Raw genomic sequence first — 16,654 nt, forward strand, 5'->3', positions numbered from 1 at the left:
GGAGAGTATGTGTATGACTGCGTCCATGTACGTGGAGAGTGCATGTATGACTGCGTCCATGCATGTGGATAGTGCGTCCATGTATGTGGAGAGAGCGTGAATGACTGCGTCTATGTACATGGAGAGTACGTGTATGACTGTGTCCGTGTATGTGGAGAGTGCATGTATGACTGCGTCCATGTACGTGGAGAGTGCGTGTATGACTGCGTCCATGTATGTGGAGAGTGCGTGTATGACTGCGTCCATGTACGTGGAGAGTGCGTGTATGACTGCGTTCATGTACGTGGAGAGTGCGTGTATGACTGCGTCCATGTACGTGGAGAGTGCGTGTATGACTGCGTCCATGTACGTGGAGAGTGATTGTATGACTGCGTCCATCTACGTGGAGAGTGCGTGTATAACTGCGTCCATGTACGTGGAGAGTGTGTGTATGAATGCGTCCATGTACGTGGAGAGTGCGCCTATGACTGCGTCCATGTACATGGAGAGTGCGTGTATAACCGCGTCCATGTACGTGGAGAGTGCGTGTATGACTGCGTCCATGTACGTGGAGAGTGCGTGTATCACTGCGTCCATGTATGTGGAGAGTGCGTGTATGACTGCGTCCATGTATGTGGAGAGTGCGTGTATGACTGCGTCCATGTACGTGGAGAGTGCGTGTATGACTGCGTTCATGTACGTGGAGAGTGCGTGTATGACTGCGTCCATGTACGTGGAGAGTGCGTGTATGACTGCGTCCATGTACGTGGAGAGTGATTGTATGACTGCGTCCATCTACGTGGAGAGTGCGTGTATAACTGCGTCCATGTACGTGGAGAGTGTGTGTATGAATGCGTCCATGTACGTGGAGAGTGCGCGTATGACTGCGTCCATGTACATGGAGAGTGCGTGTATGACCGCGTCCATGTACGTGGAGAGTGCGTGTATGACTGCGTCCATGTACGTGGAGAGTGCGTGTATCACTGCGTCCATGTATGTGGAGAGTGCGTGTATGACTGCGTCCATGTACGTGGAGAGTGCGTGTATGACTGCGTCCATGTACGTGGAGAGTGCGTGTATGACTGCGTCCATGTACGTGGAGAGTGTGTGTATGAATGCGTCCATGTACGTGGAGAGTGCGCGTATGACTGCGTCCATGTACATGGAGAGTGCGTGTATGACCGCGTCAATGTACGTGGAGAGTGCGTGTATGACTGCGTCCATGTACGTGGAGAGTGCATGTATCACTGCGTCCATGTATGTGGAGAGTGCGTGTATGACTGCGTCCATGTACGTGGAGAGTGCGTGTATGACTGCGTCCATGTACGTGGAGAGTGTGTGTATGACTGCGTCCATTTACGTGGAGAGTGTGTGTATGACTGCGTTCATGTATGTTGAGAGTGTGTGTATGACTGCGTCCATGTACGTGGAGAGTGCGTGTATGACTGCGTTCATGTACGTGGAGAGTGCGTGTATGACTGCGTCCATGTACGTGGAGAGTGCGTGTATGACTGCGTCCATGTACGTGGAGAGTGATTGTATGACTGCGTCCATCTACGTGGAGAGTGCGTGTATGACTGCGTCCATGTACGTGGAGAGTGCGTGTATGACTGCGTCCATGTACGTGGAGAGTGCGCGTATGACTGCGTCCATGTACGTGGAGAGTGCGTGTATGACTGCGTTCATGTACGTGGAGAGTGATTGTATGACTGCGTCCATCTACGTGGAGAGTGCGTGTATGACTCCGTCCATGTACGTGTAGAGTGTGTGTATGACTGCGTCCATGTATGTGGAGAGTGCGCGTATGACCGCGTCCATGTACATGGAGAGTGCGTGTATGACCACGTCCATGTACGTGGAGAGTGCGTGTATGACTGCGTCCATGTCCGTGGAGAGTGCGTGTATGACTGCGTCCATGTACGTGGAGAGTGCGTGTATGACTGCATCCATGTACGTGGAGAGTGCATGTATGACTGCGTCCATGTATGTGGAGAGTGCGCGTATGACTGCGTTCATGTATGTGGAGAGTGCGTGTATGACTGCGTCCATGTATGTGGAGAGTGCGTGTATGACTGCGTCCATGTCCGTGGAGAGAGCGTGTATGACTGCGTCCATGTACGTGGAGAGTGTGTGTATGACTGCATCCATGTATGTGGAGAGTGCGCGTATGACTGCGTCCATGTACATGGAGAGTGCGTGTATGACCGCGTCCATGTACGTGGAGAGTGCGTGTATGACTGCGTCCATGTCCGTGGAGAGTGCGTGTATGACTGCGTCCATGTACGTGGAGAGTGCGTGTATGACTGCATCCATGTACGTGGAGAGTGCATGTATGACTGCGTCCATGTATGTGGAGAGTGCGCGTATGACTGCGTTCATGTATGTGGAGAGTGCGTGTATGACTGCGTCCATGTACGTGGAGAGTGTGTGTATGACTGCGTCCATGTACGTGGAGAGTGCGTGTATGACTGCGTCCATGTACGTGGAGAGTGCGTGTATGAGTGCGGTATGAAAGGTACAGAGGCTATAATACTTGTGGAAATGTAGCGGTAAATCAGACATGTCTAGTACAATTGCAGCGCAGGTTGTGAAGGGTTTGAGTTGAATATAAACTCCGTCAGCAGCTGGAAATGATAAAAAACAATAAAGTCGTGCTAAAAATGAGAGGCAAATAAATAAATACAGTAAATAAAAAGTCACAAAATGAGAGGGGTTTGCACAGGAGGAGGGGGTTTGTGAATAAGTGTGTAAGTGTGTGTGGGGGGCCCTGTACAAAAATTTGCTGTGGGGCCCAGTCAGTTCTAGCTACGCCTCTGATTGGGTGCCACCTCTGAGACCCGCTCCTATCTAGAGAACAGGGAACACAAAGTGAAGCAGAGCCTGACACACATGTGCTCTCCAGTCATCACTATGGGAGCTCCACAAATTGCCAAGCAAGTGCCCCATCTATATGGCGCTGCCCGAAGAAGTTCCTCCGTGCAGCGAGGCTGCTTTCTGGTCACTTTGGGGGTAGTGCTACAGAACGGTTCTGTGTAGCCCCAGCCTGACAACTGCTGTTACTATTCCCCTCGTCCCTATGAACAGACTATGTAAGAACTGTATAGGTTTTTCAATTTGTTTATAAACTTCCAGGAGGAATAACAGAGGAATGGCACAACGCAGAGATTTATCATAACAACAGAATTTCTTATAAATATGGCACATGTGCCTCCTAATATTTTTATAAAGCAAATTATTGCTCCAACTTTGTGGCATATTTTATTTCATAAGAGTTTTCAACGTGTTCCTTAAACCTCAAAGTAAAATGGAAACTTAAATCCATTATATTGAAATGTATTTTCAATAGATATGTTCAAAAAGAGCCTGGCACAAATGGCTGAACGCTATTGGCCAGTTACTGGGCACATCACAATCCATGTAACCAGGGCAACTGTGGTGCCCGTGTCTGAATGGTTGGTGGCAGTTAGAAGTGGCAGTTGGAGTTGACTGGCGACGGAGGACATATCTGCTTACCCCAGGGAAAGCGCTGCGATGGATAAAGAGAAGATTGCTGTGAGGAAGAGAGGACAGAAGAAGAGGAGACACATTTCTGACTCATCGGCTGATGAGCAGAAGAAGATGGAGGAAGAAGAGGAGATTGCTGTGAGGAAGAGAGGACAGAAGAAGAGGAGACACATTTCTGACTCATCGGCTGATGAGCAGAAGAAGATGGAGGAAGAAGAGGAGATTGCTGTGAGGAAGAGAGGACAGAAGAAGAGGAGACACATTTCTGACTCATCGGCTGATGAGCAGAAGAAGATGGAGGAAGAAGAGGAGATTGTCATCAGGAGGAAAGGAGGGAAGAAGCAACGTACCATCCTGACCTCAGCTGATGAAGACAAGGAGACACCCAAGAGGAGCAAGAAGAGGAAGAAGAGGATAACATCCAGCTCCTCTGAGAAGATGTCTCCTAATCAACCCATCATTCCAGTGGATGAAGATGTGACTCAACAGCCAAAATGCGGCAAGAAGAGAAAACTCATCATCTCTTCAAAAGATGGAAAGAAGTCACGGATCAAGAAAGAAGACCAGCAGGAGGACCAGGGAGTCTCAGGTAGATGCACACATACAGTAATACAGAAGCTACACATCCTGGGCACATTGTATAACTTTACATGAATCTGTTCTGTAGAGCTGAGACCTGAGACAAGCAGAAGGAAGGGGATATCTGGGGTGGTACTAGGGGTGGGGGAGGAGTGCTAGCGGGGATGTACCCTGGGAGCGCCAACAAGCCATTCTGCCTGCTCAGGGTATTTAGACACTGGGCTAGGGCAGTGCAGTGTGAATTAGGCCGTACACAGGTCCGTTTTAAGCATTTAATGTTATTATAGGAATTATTTCTAATCCCCCCCCATAGTGTCCTGTGCATGGAGAGAATATAGGCTGTCATAGACAGCAGCCTGTATTGTGTATAGTACAACACTGTAACAACCCCGCATACACGGGAGTGATTCTGATACATGGACGCTGTGCCCCTATTGTAAGGGAGCAGAAGTCATCAGGAGCTCCAGGTCCCTATAGATGTACAAGGCCCCGTGCAGAGCTCATGTCTACAGATCCCTGACCTCCAAGGTGACTTCTCATATTCTGAATAATGTATTATAGGACGTGCATTACACCCTTCAGCTGCTGCAGAACCTCTTTCTGTAGAGTTAGGTCACTGCCAGGTATATTTGGTTTGTATATGTCAAACCCAGAAATACATAAGAAATACAGAGGTTTCCATCACCCTTTCCCTCTGTGTAGGTCCCACTCTGGGTTTTGGCTTCCAAATACTGATCCCAAATATTGAGCTGAATATATAAGTGGGGCAGTGCCCCCAGTAATGAGATGAAAGATGTTGTGCAGCAGCTTTGACACAAAACGGTATTCATTTAGATGATTTGGGGTCTGTAGTTATTCTGGGGTGTGTATTTATTCCAGGGTTTGTATTCAGGGGTCTGCTCTGTAAGTTTGGCGCGCAGTGACGTTCCCTTTATCCCGCGGATCAGCACAGTCATGGCGCTAATAAATATACACTGTTTTCCTTATGTTTTATTACATGTACAAAATAAAAAAACTTCTGGCATTGTGTGTGTGTTTGTAAAGCATTTATCATGGGGTATATTTTATTAGGGTGGAAGTTTACAGACACAGTGACACCAATTATATAATTATTACTGTATACAAGAAAAAGGAAAGAGGCTTTTTTAGCTTCTTTAAATATATATTTTAAATGTGATTCTTTTTATTGCACATTTGGCACCCCCTGTGGAGCCTGCTCCATACACCGCCCTGCAGCATTACAGTGTATAGGTATATGATATGTCAGGAAGGGGAAATGGGTTGGTTCACCATTATATGTCATATTCATTTATCCATTATAAGAATAGAGCACATTTACCATTCAGATTCTGTAAAAATGTCTCTATTTTAGAGTTATGACATTTACTTACATAGTATAGCGCCACCTGGTGTTCACAGTGTATAGCAATGTGCAGGTCCACCTACTGAGCTCAGTGAGCCGATTAGACATGCTCACTCCTCCAGAGCCAGGTCTCTGCGAAGTGATCCTAGTGTTCCCAGCAGAAGAACCAATAGAAATAGCTTTCTGCATGGAAGACGCCTTTCTTATTTAGCTCCTCTGCAGTGAGCACAGGGAAGAAAGCTATTTCTTCTAGCTGCCCTGCGGTGAACAGAGAGGACCACTGTGAAGAGACCTGGCTATGAGGACAGAGACTGACCTGTGACCAGCAGCACTTAGCTCAGTAGATGCTTTAAACAGCAGGTGGCGCCATACTGTAAATGTATATATCATAATTCTCCATGGGAGTAACAGCAGGTAAATGGCACATAGGCTTCAGTTTTTATCATCCATCCCCTTAATGCATAATCCCCTATATGTATGTCATATGTGATAGAACGTTATATGGATCAAGCTCACATGTTGAGGTCACTCTCTATATATGGTGGATGCTGATTGAATAATACAGTAGACACCTGCCAGCAGTGCATGTGATGATGATACCGGTCTTTTAACCCCTCAGATGCTGCTGTCAATAGCGACTGCAGCATCTATGAAGTTTGACAGAGGGAGGGGGGGGTTACCTAAGTCCCCCAATTGGAACCCCTGTTGAAAAATCGCAGGGCTTATTAAAAAGTCCTAGGCCTGTCATGGGTTGTTGCCCAAAAATACAGAAAAATCATGGTACAAAAAAAAAAACTACACTACAAAAATATGCCCTTACATGGCTCTAATAATAAAGACAAATGTGGGTGTCAGAAAATGGCGATGCAAAGAATATTTGTATTTTTTTAAAGGATATATATACCGTATCTTTCGCCCCACAAGACGCACTTTTTTCCCCCAAAAGAGGGGGGAAAGTGCCCCTGCGTCTTATGGGGCGAATGCTGGCAGTTTACATCGCAGTCTGCGATATATTAGTGAGGATGGAGGAGGGAGGCGGGACTGTAGTAGGTGGGGAGAGCGGCGGGCAGTGCAGGCACTGTACTCAGTCCCCGCCGCTCAGTATGTACTGTATTATACGTAGTGTTAATCATCACACTGAATATTGATGCGCTCCCCCTGTGCTTACCAGTACATGTCACGCTCCTGTAGTAAGCACTAGCAGCTAGCAGGCAGGCCGGGCAGCCGTTACTCGCGGAGGTCACGTGCCTGCTCCGCCTACTTTATGAATGAAGCAGGCGGAGCAGGCATGTGACCTCAGTGAGTTACGGCCGCCCGGCCTGCCTGCTAGCTGCTAGTGCTTACTACAGGAGCGTGTCATGTACCGGTAAGCACAGGGGGAGCACATCATTATTCAGTTTAGATATTATGATTAACACTACGTATAATACAGTACATACTGAGCGGCGGGGACTGAGTACAGTGCCTGCACTGCCCGCCGCTCTCCCCGCCTACTACAGTCTCTCCCTAAGAACCTGTGGATGGGATAATGATGGGTAAGGGGGTCTGTGGATCGCATTAAGATGGTGGGGGGATCTGTGGATTGCATTAAGATGGTGGGGGGGGGGGGGTCTGTGGATGGCATTATTATGGGGGCATCTGTGGATGGGACTGTTATGGGGGGGAACTGTGGGTGACACATATAGCAGTGTCATCCACAGATCAACCACCCTATAACAGTGCCATCCACAGATCCCCCCCCATCATAATGCCATCCACAGATCCCCCCCACAATCATAATGTCATCCACAGATCCCCCCACCATCATAATGCCATCCACAGACCCCCCATCATAATGCCATCCACAGCTCCGCCCATAACAGTGCCATCCACAGATCCCCCACATAACAGTGCCATCCACAAATACCCCCCATAACAGTGCATCATCCACAGATCCCCCATAATAGTTTCATGCACAGACCGCCATTAGTTCAAACCCACCAAAAGCACACCTTTTGGTTAGATTTTTTCTTTTTCTTATTTTCCTCCTCAAAAATCGAGGTGTGTCTTATAAGACGGACCGCCCTATAAGACGGCCCGGTCCGTCTTATAGGGCGAAAAATACGGTATATATATATATATATATATATATATGTATGGTGACACAGAGAGAGGTTTGGTCTGGGAAAACAGGTATTTTCCTCCCAGCATGTGCTGCTGGGCTGATTCACAGCCAGGTGAGGGCAAATACCGGACCGGATTTTAAATGCCGGTCCGGGTTTTGGCAGCACCTGGCTGTCCTTAAATAGGCAGCTGGGCTTAAATGCCATGTCTCTGTGTTGGGATCTGGGAGCCTTGTGTCTGGATGAAGGCTTGCTACCTGTTTGGTGTGAAAACAGTTTGGTGCTGCTATCAGCAAGGACTCTTTGAGGCAGAATTGCCGCATTGTTTGAATTACCACCAACAAAGCAAGGTGACTTTTTGTTTGAATATGACTGCTTGTTTGAGCACTTGCCTAAAGTGTGAACTGTTTGATCCCAAAAACTTTTTGTTGCCTCTATACTGCGTCCGCTAATCCTGTCTACCAGAGGAAGTACCCACAATATATATAGGGGTTAAGGCACTTGGTCTGGGGTCTGTATTTATTAAGGGGTCTGATTTCAGTATATATTTTAGTCTGGTCTAGGTCTGTATTTATCTACGGTGCTGGATTCTGTTAAATGGGTATTCCCATCTGAGACAACGGGGTCATATCTGTAGGATCTGCCACCATTGTCTCATAGGTGCAGGTTCCACCTCTGGGACTCCCACCTATTTCATAAACGCAGCCAACAAAGTCCCAGAGGGCGCACTGCACAAGTACGGCTGCCCTCCATTCATTTCTATGGGAGGCAGAAAATAGCTAAGCCCCATTGAAATAGTTCGGCCTCATAGAAATGAATGGGAGCAGTGGCTGCGCAAACGGGTGTGCTCCCATTCACTACTATTGGAACAGCGCTTGGTGGTAGCTGGACCCAGTGGACATCTGGGGTCCTCCAGCCACCACTTTCCCAGCTCGTTCTCGATATAGGTGTGGGTCCCAAAGGTGTCTCATTGTCTCAGATGGGAATACCCCTTCAAATAGAACAGTATAGACCCTCACCGATCACCATTCAGAGTTTATGGGACTGCTGGAGATAGCCAAGCTCTGTTCTTGGCTATACAAATTTGGCATTGTTGGCAGCTATCGTCTATCAGAGTAACAGAAAGAACCAAGCCAATCAATATGGTATAAAAGCCTAAGATGGGAATATCCTTTCACATGTCTTTCTATTATTTTCCCCCTAGTCGAGGACAGCGGTGTTCGGCCAACCTGCTCTAGAAGCACACTCTCCGATACCATCAGGAAGAGATTAATTTTCCATCATGTGCTCGGGGAGGGAAGTTATGGTAAGGTCGTCTTGGCGGAGGATACTTCTAACCATCAGAAGTATGCTGTTAAGATCAGCAGCAAGAGAGCCATGGTTGCCAACTGCGATGAGGCGGATGTGTTGGTGGAGCACCGAGTCTTACAGCTGGCATCTGGGAGCCCCTTCCTTGTCCACGCGGAATTTGCATTCCAGACCAAGGTACACTTCTGATTACTTTACTTTTGTCAAATGTCTCCACTCGTAACCCAATCAGCAGAAAAGGGGGCAGCAGCACTTGGTGGAGAACTTAGGCCCCTTCACTGCAGCACCTCTCAGAGCGACCAGCCATTTGAAAGAAAGGGGTCAGGTAGGACTGCAGGGACCCCCAGTGATCAGAAGAATGGAGGTCCCTGAGTCCCCATATGAATGAAGCAGTAGTTTGAATACATGACCACTGCTCCATTTACTTACAGTCTGAAAATGGCAGCACTGATTGGATAGAGTGAGTCTGTGCAGGTACACCCCCCAACTGGTTACCGCTCCTCTGTACCCTCACTGCAGACTGCTAGCAATTCAGGCATGTCAGGAGTGGTGAAAGATCCTCTTTAAAGGAGCAAATAAAGGTTATTTATTCTATGATGGCAGGTTATATCATTTTCTAATTTACTTTATTTGTGGACTATAAGACGCTCCCAGGTTTGAATTACAGAAAATTCGAAAATAACATTTTCCACTTATTTAACCTTCCCTGGTTGAGGTCACTTATTTTGTGGTCTAGCGTAGAGAGGGTTAATAGATTTAGTCAGTGTGTCATCTGCTGACCATAGAAACAAACCGCAATGGCGCATATGATCACCTTATTAAATGTACATACCCAAGTGTCTCCTGTCTTTGCTCTGCATTGTCCTGCCATGCTTCTTCTGCTGCATTATTTCATTTTTTAGGTATTAGTTTTTATCTTTTAGGATTATTGTACAAATACAGTACTCATGCCCGATCCTCGAGGAGCATATTACATACACAACTCAGCATATCCATAAACACTGTATTACTTGAAGTTATGTAACAGGATCCTTCATTGTTTACCTCCAGTGGCTAAAAACCTATCCTCCCCATGTTATGGACACGCAGACACTTGGCTCAATAAAGTCCATGCTATGCACCATATCTCCATCACAGGACCAGGACAGATTTATAGCAGCTGGGAGGAAACTAATGACGGTTCCCATTCAGTAACTGCAAGCAGAGATCCTAATAAATGAGTATTTGATACAGAAAGATTGTAAAATTGTAGAATCTTTCACTATATACAAATAATAAACTTTACTTATTGACACTGGAATATCCCTTTAAAGATGACAGAAGCCACTGCTAGATTCCATATAGTTCATGTGTAGATGTTCTGAGGGTAATGGTGTCTTCTATGTCACAGATGCTTGTTCTACTTGGTCTGGAATACATGAGCTGCGGGGACTTTGATCAGTTCCTACAGATGAAGGGGCGGCTTGACATCCCCAGTGCAAGGTATAGTTAAATAAGAACCTCAGCTAAACGGTTAGAAAATGACCTGAAATATTAGATCCAGTGTCCGGCCCCCTGCACATCACACTCATGAGATCTGTTCCCCCAAAAGAAGACTTGAAGACAGAGAGGAAACGTTCCTCCAGAAATCACATCTTTGTGATCTTTTTTTCTGATATCTCCCCAGTCCGATGTGTAGGAGCCTTAATCATATTCCTAGGTATTAAAGGGGCCCTCCGGGAATAGTTATTAATGGCCATAAGCGACACATTCTAGAACATGACTAGGACTAGTTGCTCTTTAAAACCCTGGAATAGAAGTCCATGTGATTTTAAGCCACCATGCAGCCCTTTCCATAAGGCCTCATGCACACGACCGTTGTGTGCATCCGTGGCCGTTGTGCCGTTTTCCGTTTTTTTTTCGCTGACCCATTGACTTTCAATGGGTCCGTGGAAAAATCGGAAAATGCACCGTTTTGCAGCCGAGGCCGTGATCCGTGTATCCTGTCCGTCAAAAAAATATGACCTGTCCTATTTTTTTGACGGACAACGGTTCACGGACCCATTCAAGTCAATAGGTCCGTGAAAGAACACGGATGCACACAAGATTGGCATCCGTGTCCGTGATCCGTGGCCGTAGGTTGCTTTCATACAGACGGATCCGAAGATCCGTCTGCATAAAAGCTTTTTCAGATCTAAGTTTTCACTTCGTGAAAACTCACTTCGTGAAAACTCACTTCGTGAAAACTCACTTCGTGAAAACTTCGTGAAAACTCATATCCGACAGTATATTCTAACACAGAGGCGTTCCCATGGTGATGGGGACGCTTCTAGTTAGAATACACTACAAACTGTGTACAAGACTGCCCCCTGCTGCCTGGCAGCACCCGATCTCTTACAGGGGCCGTGATCAGCACAATTAACCCCTTCAGGTGCGGCACCTGAAGAGGTTAATTGTACTATCATATCCCCCTGTAAGAGATCAGGGCTGCCAGGCAGCAGGGGGCAGACCCCCCCCCTCCCCAGTTTGAATATCATTGGTGGCCAGTGCGGCCCCCCCCCCCCTCCCTTCCTCTATTGTAATAATAGCTTGGTGGCCAGTGTGCGCCCCCCATCGGGCCCCCCCCCTTCCTCCCTCTATTGTAATAAATCGTTGGTGGCACAGTGTGCGCCCCCCATCGTGCCCCCCCTTCCTCCCTCTATTGTAATAAATCGTTGGTGGCACAGTGTGCGCCCCCCATCGCCCCCCCTCCCTCCCTCTATTGTAATAAATCGTTGGTGGCACAGTGTGCGCCCCCCATCGGCCCCCCCTCCCTCTATAGCAGTAACATCATTGGTGGCCAGTGTGCGCCCCCCCCCCCGATCATTGGTGGCAGCGGAGTTCCAATCGGAGTCCCAGTTTAATCGGTGGGGCTCCGATCGGTAACCATGGCAACCAGGACGCTACTGCAGTCCTGGTTGCCATGGTTACTTAGCAATAGTACAATAGTAGAAGATTAATAGTTACCTGCTTGCTGCTGCTATGTTCGTGTCCGGCCGGGAGCTCCACCTACTGGTAAGTGACAGGTCTGTGCGGCGCATTGCTAAAGGAACTGTCACTTACCAGTAGGAGGAGCTCCCGGCCGGTCACAGACATCGCAGCAGCAAGCAGGTAAGTATGAATCTTCTACTATTGTACTATTGCTTAGTAACCATGGCAACCAGGACTGCAGTAGCATCCTGGTTGCCATGGTTACCGATCGGAGCCCCAGCGATTAAACTGGGACTCCGATCTGAACTCCGCTGCCACCAATGATCGGGGGGGGGGAGATGGGAGGCCGCACACTGGCCACCAATGTTGTTACTGCTATAGAGGGAGGGGGGCCGATGGGGGGCGCACACTGTGCCACCAACGATTTATTATAATAGGGGGGGGGGTGGGAGGCCGCACACTGGCCACCAATGTTGTTACTGCTATAGAGGGAGGGGGGGCCGATGGGGGGCGCACACTGTGCCACCAACGATTTATTACAATAGAGGGAGGGAGGGGGGGGCCGATGGGGGGCGCACACTGTGCCACCAACGATTTATTACAATAGAGGGAGGAAGGGGGGGCCCGATGGGGGGCGCACACTGTGCCACCAACGATTTATTACAATAGGGGGGGGATGGGAGGCCGCACACTGGCCACCAATGTTGTTACTGCTATAGAGGGAGGGGGGCCGATGGGGGGCGCACACTGTGCCACCAACGATTTATTACAATAGAGGGAGGGGGGGTGGGGGGGGCGATGGGGGGCGCACACTGTGACCCACGGATGAAAAAACGGTCACGGATCACGGACCTACGGACCCCGTTTTTGCGGACCGTGAAAATAAACTGTCGTGTGCATGAGGCCTAAGACACTGCCTCATCATTTGACAGTGATAAGAAACATTATTGTCTCTTATTCTGGTGACTGGTAAGAAAGTCTAAGAGTCTTCTGTGTTATCCTCGCATTATATTCATTCATTTACTTTTCTGACAGATTCTATGCCGCTGAGCTCGTGTGTGGCATCCAATTTCTCCATTCTAAGGGCATCATCCACAGAGACCTCAAGCCCGAGAACATCCTGGTGGCTGAGACGGGCCATATTAAGATCACGGATTTCGGTCTCGCACTTGAGAACATGCTTGGAGACCGCACAGCCACCGAATATGCTGGAACAGAAGGCTACGTGGCTCCTGAGGTGAGAAAAAGGGGAGTTTGCATCATTTTCACTGATCCATTTGTATTGAAGGGGTTCAGAATATTGCTCATTCATCCTTAGGATAAGCAGGAGCATCACATTGGTGGAAGTCTGACTTTTTCTGGACCCATGAAATGACCTCTTTAATTACCTTCATGCCATCTACTGATCTCAGGGGTCAGCTGGTATTGCCAGGGGAAGCTCGGGGTGACCATTCATTTCCACTGCAGTGGGTGCTTGTGGAGAAACCTAATATTAGAATATGCTCATTCAAATGAATGAACCCCCATGTAACACTTGGTTACAGCGAGTCTACAAAAGATGACTTTGTGGTTGCAGTTTATCTGCTGCTGGATGGAGGCAGAACATCTTGTCATCATTCAGCTAAACACCTTGAGTGACTCCATTCTATGATTTGTTGGCAATGGCAGAAACCTTAGCACCTACAATGTGGGTAAGAGCTGTGTACTAATCTTCTCTCCTTCCTGGCAGATGCTGGCTAAGGAGGAGTATGGCGTCGGAGTGGACTGGTATTCATTTGGTGTCATCTTAAAAGAAATGATTACCAGTAAGTGCACAACACGCTCCGGCGCTAAGGACATCATTAAAAAGGTCAGTATGTTCCTACATGACACTACTGTACTGTATACAATGTTACATGACAACCTGTGATAGAAGACATCTCTCCCTACAATACCCCATAGTGCACCATGATCTCCTTCACTAGTACTCACCACTGTAGTGTTCGGGAAGGGTCGCCCCTCAGAGGTGCTGCTCGCTGGGTAACAATACACAACCAGCACTTCTGTAGTATACAAGGTTACAATACTGGTCTACACAACAGAGGATGCTAAGGAGTCACCTCTGGACCCACAACCTGACCAGATCCAGCACAGACTTAGTAATAGCACAATCTATGACAAGAGTCCTGGCCCGTAGCCTGGTTAAAAAGGAGCAGTATGAGCTGCCATTTTTACCAGCACTGAGGCAGACGTTATAGTCGTTCTCCCATGGTAACATTTTTAGGAATAATTTACCTACTGGATAGTTGGAATATGAGTTTTCCTTTAAAGTAAGAGTCTGGTAGTTAATGTACTGAGGACAAGTCTACATACTTAGTCCACCCCTCTGAGCTTATGTAACAAGCAGCCACAGATTTCTAAAATCTCCCATTGCTGACACTACAGCCTAAGTCCAGCATTCAGACAGAATAAACATTAGGGCAAATTTACCAAAACTTGCGCAAGAGAAAAGTGGAGATTTCATTTCCCAGCTTTCCCCTGAAAATGTAAGATCTGGAATGTGATTGGTCATTGTGTTCAAAGGTCGTTATAGTCACTAAGTTATCATTACATTTCTCATTTTCAGCTCCTCCAGAGAGATCCTGCCAAGCGCTTAGGAGTCCATGGTAACATCAGAGGCCATCATTTCTTCCAGCATATTGACTGGGTCTCAGTGGAAGCCCTTCAGATGCCACCACCACACATCCCTGTAGTAAGTGCATAAACAGAAAGTCTACCGTGCTCTAGATACACTTCATACACTGTATATGCTGGGGCGTAACTATAGGGGAAGCAGGGAAAACGGCTGCTTTGGGGCCCTGACCCAGAAGGGGCCCATCCAGGAAGAGGAGGACTAAAAGATTTTGTCAGGGCCCCCATAACAGTATTACACAATTAAATTATATACAGTGACAGTATATACAGTGTAGAAAACGGATGGAACAGCTGCCAGGCCTCATCTGAGACACAGGAATGGGGGCAGCATAAAAGGAAGGGGTTGCGAAAAAATTACTGGGGGAGGGGGGCTTCATTCAAAAATTTGCTGTGTGGCCCAGTCATTTCTAGCTACGCCACTGTGTATATGATTCTCAATGTCAGGGGCTTGATAGGGGGACATGTTGGCAGGTAATAAGGAGGGGGCAGAGCCATCAAGCAGTAGCAATTGTCACAGGACATGGTGGTTTGGGGATTGGGCCACTGAACTCCAACGCCAGTAATGCATGTCAGCATACAGAGCTTTTATGTGTTTTCAGTAGTTCGCACCTTGACTGTATTTTGGAAGGTAAAGTCATAATTATATTTGTGACAAATAATTCTTGAATGGAGCTGGTTGGAGGCAGACCCCTGTAATGAGTGCAGGCCACTACCCGAATTTGGCATTTAATATGCTTTATACTCCTACAGAAAAATATATCTTATTATGGTTGTGGATGAGTACATAAGATAATCATATTACATGTGGAAATACTACCAGCATAAGCTTCATATCAGGTCTGTCACCAATTGTGATGACCATATCCTCAGTTATATCTATTTCTTTTTCTTGTAGCCATCTATACCTCAAAGCTGTTCCACACAATTCAACCTGGACGAAATGGAGGCAGCAGCGGCCAAGAAGCGACGATTGCCACTGAAACATCAGGCCATTTTCAGAGGGTTATCATTTGACACCCAGTAAACCCTCCACCAGCTCTAATGTCACCAGAGCAAAATGTCCTCCTGAGCCCCTGGAGAAGATCAATGGATGGACAGAAGAAAAGATCCAGGTATATAGATGGAAATAAGCAGTGTTCCTATACAGTTGTATAAATTCAAGATTTAAGCTGCTCCAAATGTGAAGCTCAAATTTTCTGAGCATTAAACAGTTGTGTAAAATCCCTAATCTTCATATGTAGCACAAAATCTTTGTATATTACACCACATTATATGGTATCTGTATTGATTCTTCCTATCATTTATACCACAGTATGAAGACAATAACAGGTAAGGGAAGACTGGATCCTGGAAGCCCTCCCTGCGATTGGACTGAAGGAAAACATCTTGAAGACATCTTGACGACAGAGGACACTGATCCTGGAGCCGATCCCACTGGATGATGTGTACGGGCATTTGATCCAGGGACTATTTTCCCACTGCTTTATTTGCAGTCTGGAAGGAGTGTTTTTCCCCTTAGATTAGGACAGATTGGCAGATGTCATAAAGGGGTTTTTTCTCTCCTTCTTCTGGATCAACACAGTTGCCCTCCCCCCAATTCAGCCATTCACCTAATTCAAAGTACAATTTGGCCATCCCCTTGCGGACAGATTATTTAGTAATTGATTCTGGGACTAATCTGACTGCCATGCATGGAGTCGGGAAGGAATTTTTCCTCATTACAAGCTGATGGCTGCGGCTCAGTGAGGTTTTTTCGCCTTCCTCTGGATTCATAATATCTGATCCAGGGAAATCGTCTGACTGCCCTAAGCGGAGTCGGGAAGGAATTTTTCCCCCTACAGGGGTTTTTTTCGCCTTCCCCTGAATCAATAAAAGTCAATGGATGTAACTTATCCTAGACTTTGATTTGCAATTTACACCAAAACTTCAGTCCCATCATTAATAAGATTATAAATTAAATAAAATTCTCCATTCCCCCTTATATCGTTGTGTGCCTGGTTTTATTTCCACTGACTTAGGCTACCTTCACATTAGCGTTTTTTGTGGATCCGTCATAGATCGGCAAAAATGCTTCTCATACAATAACACAACCATATACATCTGTCATGAATGGATCCGGCTGTATTATGTCTTCTATAGCCATGATGGATCCGTCTTGATCACCAATGAAAGTCAATGGGGGACGGATCAGTTTTCT

At 47.0% G+C, this 16,654-nt stretch overlaps 1 protein-coding gene across 1 annotated transcript; it reads left to right on the plus strand.

Annotated features, from left to right (window-relative positions):
- The first annotated feature begins 3,510 nt into the window (after positions 1-3,510).
- Positions 3,511-15,481, plus strand: LOC122925816 (protein kinase C delta type-like). Its single transcript, XM_044277172.1, has 7 exons — positions 3,511-4,072; positions 8,732-9,012; positions 10,226-10,317; positions 12,820-13,021; positions 13,514-13,633; positions 14,390-14,515; positions 15,353-15,481. Exons 1-7 carry the CDS (start codon positions 3,511-3,513, stop codon positions 15,479-15,481), a joined length of 1,512 nt encoding a protein of 503 aa, XP_044133107.1.
- Positions 15,482-16,654: the final 1,173 nt, after the last annotated feature.

This window comes from Bufo gargarizans, chromosome 2, assembly GCF_014858855.1.
Source record: "Bufo gargarizans isolate SCDJY-AF-19 chromosome 2, ASM1485885v1, whole genome shotgun sequence".
Lineage (NCBI taxonomy): Eukaryota > Metazoa > Chordata > Amphibia > Anura > Bufonidae > Bufo > Bufo gargarizans.